This window comes from Haliaeetus leucocephalus, unplaced genomic scaffold (genome assembly GCF_000737465.1).
Source record: "Haliaeetus leucocephalus isolate CR32 unplaced genomic scaffold, Haliaeetus_leucocephalus-4.0 Scaffold202, whole genome shotgun sequence".
Classification (NCBI taxonomy): Eukaryota; Metazoa; Chordata; class Aves; order Accipitriformes; family Accipitridae; genus Haliaeetus; species Haliaeetus leucocephalus.
The window spans coordinates 527,547-530,640 of record NW_010972638.1 but is presented as its reverse complement, the minus strand read 5'-3'; the positions used below and the strand labels follow the sequence as shown (position 1 = coordinate 530,640).

At 69.9% G+C, this 3,094-nt stretch overlaps 1 protein-coding gene across 1 annotated transcript in view; it reads left to right on the top strand.

Moving 5' to 3' along the window:
- CPT1B (carnitine palmitoyltransferase 1B (muscle)) overlaps positions 1-784 on the top strand; it is a 10,453-nt gene extending 9,669 nt beyond the window's left edge. The window contains exons 18-20 of the mRNA XM_010566058.1: positions 39-174; positions 501-606; positions 717-784. Of these exons, the coding sequence (XP_010564360.1) occupies positions 39-174; positions 501-606; positions 717-784 (310 nt within the window). The remainder of the gene's footprint in view (positions 1-38; positions 175-500; positions 607-716) is intronic.
- The last annotated feature ends 2,310 nt before the right edge of the window (positions 785-3,094 follow it).

The following is a 3,094-nucleotide window of genomic DNA, read 5'->3' as shown; positions in this document are numbered from 1 at the left end:
CCCCCCCGACCTGCCTGTCCCTGCCAGGCCTGGTGCAGGTCCTCCCGCGGGGGGTGTCACCTGGCCTCGCTGCACACCCCCGAGGAGCACCGCGCCCTCGCCGCCTTCATCGCCCGGCGCCAGCGCCAGGAGGAGGAGGAGGAGGAGAACGTCTGGATCGGCCTCTACCACCGGGTGGGTGTCCCCACGCCCGCAGCCGGCCCCCCCCCCGCTCCCTCCTGGGGCGGGGTGGGGGGGTCTGCCCCCCCTGCCCCAGCCCCTTCCCACGCGTGGCGCTGCCGCACGCACGGCCCCGGCCCGGAGACGTGCCCGTGCCCTGCCCACACCCACGCGTGTTCCGTCCGTCTGTCCCGCCTCTCCCCTTCTGTTCCCCCCCACCCCGTGCTGGCTGCCGCTTGCCCACCCTGGCCAGCCCCCCGCACCCTCGCTGCCCCCAGCCCTGTGCCCCCCCCGTTGCTGCCTAACGCCTGCCTTGCCTCCTGCCTGTCCCGGGCTGCCAGAGCCAGGCTTGGATGTGGGCGGACGGGTCGCAGACGCGCTACTCGGCCTGGGAGGGGGACGACCCCCCCAAGAGGAAACACTGCGCCGCGCTGGACGACTCCTCGGGTGAGAGGGGGGGGCCCCGGGCCGGGCGGCGGACCCCCCCCCGGCGGCGGAGGAGGGGAGGAGGGGAAGCTCCCCTGGCCCCCCCAGCACCCACTCCTCTTCTCCTGCAGGTTTCATGTCCTGGGAGGACGAGTCCTGCAGTGAGAGGAAACCCTTCGTCTGCAAATACGCGGCCTAGGAGGGGGCCCTGCGAGGCAGCCACCCCCCCCCAGACTGCGCCCTGCACAGCAAACCCTGTGTCCCCCCATGTCACACCTCAACCCCCAACCCTGGACCCCATTGCACTGTGCATCACCACAGCCCGGCCCCCCAAACCCTGCACCCTTCTGCCCCATTGCACCGTGCATCACAGCCCAGACCCCCAAACCCCTCTGCCCCATTGCACCCATCACAACCTGGACCCCCAGACCCCTCTGCCCCATTGCACCCATCACAACCCGGACCCCCAAACCCCTCTGCCCCATTGCACCGTGCAGCACAGCCCAACCCCGTACCCCATATCCCAGTGCCCCATTGCACAGTGCATCCCCACAGCCCAGACCCCCAGCCCCCCGCACCCCTCTGCCACGTTGCCCCCAGAGCGCCCCAGCTCCTTTGCCACCGCGGGCGGCCCCCGCCCCCCACCCTGACAATAAAGTGTGCCAACAGACCTGTGATCTCGTGTCTTCCTCCATCGTGTCTTGTCTGTGGCCCCGGCACTGCCCACCCTGCCAGGCCCTGGCTGGGCATGACTGGCCCCCATGGGTGGCACCCATGGGGGACGGGGACCCGGCAGCACCATGTGTACCCCAGGCCTGGGCCCGGGGGGGGGCGGGCACAGCAGAGCGCAGGGATCCCCCATCCCTTCACACCATGGCTTGGGGACCCACTGGCATCCCAGCTGGACCCCAGCCCCCCCAGCTCCCCTCCCCCTGCTCTGGGGCTGCCCCGGGGGGGGGCTCAGCACCGGCCCCCACGTGGTAGCGCTGTGGGGAGCAGGGGGGGGGCACCGTGGGGTGCCCCATGGGTGCATTCCTGGAGGTGCGTGCCCAGGGGGTCCATGCGGGGAGGGTGCAAACCTGCAGCAGGGACCCTGTTGCCCCCACCCCCCCCACTCTGCCCTGCACAGGTTTTCTACAGATTTTTCTCCATTTTATGGTCAAAATAAATAAGCCCAGAGGTTTTTCCCCGGCTGCCACACCGCCGCAGGCCTGCAGTGTCCAGTGTCAGGTAGCAGGACTGAGCACTGGCCCCATGGGGCAGGATGTGTCCCCGGGGCAGGAGGTGTCCCCAGGGCAGGACATGTCCCCAGCAGAACATGTCCCCAGGGCAGGATGTGTCCCCGGGGCAGGGGGTGTCCTCAGCCGTGGGGCTGGGCACCAGCCGCTATGGGGCACGAGTGGCTTTGGCGGCAGCACCGCCTGTGCCCACGCGTGCCGGGGAAGGAGGACAGGCGCAGGCGGGTGCTGGGCTCTCAAGACAAGGTTTATTGCCTGCTGGGTGTGCGGGGAGCCCGGTGGGGCCGGAGCCTGGCAGGGCCAGGAGGTCCCCAGTGGGGCATTGGGCAGGGAGGGGTGCAGGGGGGCGTCAGGGAGGGGGGGGTGGGGGCACCCCCAGATGCCAGCGGGACCAGCCACCCCTCAGAGCTGGTGACTGCACAGGAAGGGGAACTTGTAGTCGCAGGGGTAGTCGTGCCAGAACTCGAAACCTGGGCAGGGAGGGGGACAGCGAGTCACCCCGAGCCCTGTCACCCCCCGGCAAACCCCCCTTTTACCTCCGTCACGCCCCACCTCCATCATGCCTCCCCTCCATCACCCCTTTTATCTCCATCACTCCCACCTGCATCACCCCTTCTATCTCCACCACCCTTCCCCTCCACCACCCCCCTTTACACCAGGCACCCCAATTGTCCCGCAGTGCCCGGGGGTCTCAGCCCCGCCAGGGGTGGCCACGCCAGCCCCCCCGCTGCTCCCCGGGACCAGGCTCACCAGAGATCTTGTCCAGCACCACACAGTCCTCCTTGTCCCAAAGGTTGTTGGGCTGCCCCCGGTCCCAGCGCTTGTAGTCGAAGGCAGAGTTATCCGACCACTTCCACTGCCTGGTCTGTGGGTGCCAGGGTGGGGGGACGACACAGGAGTCAGTGGGTACCCGGGGCGGGTGGCCAGGGCAGCCCCCGGGCAGAGGTGCAGCCCCCCCGGTGACTCACATGCTCATCGTCCCGCAGCCCGATCCAGGTGTTGTCCCTGTCGCTCTGGCGGGCGAGGAAGCTGGAGAGGACCCTGCTGGCCCCCAGGCTGTGGATGGAGGCCAGCCGCCCCATGGGGCCGTACCGGCTGCATTCATCCTGGGGTGGGGGGGGAACATGGGCGGCTCAGCACCCAACGCCTGCACCCACCCAAGCACTGGGTGCTGGGTAGCCCTGCAAGGAAAGCCCCTGGGGGGGGGGGCAGTGCAACAGAGCCCCCCCCCCCCCACCCCACCGGGCGGCCCAAAACAAATGCCCCCCGCC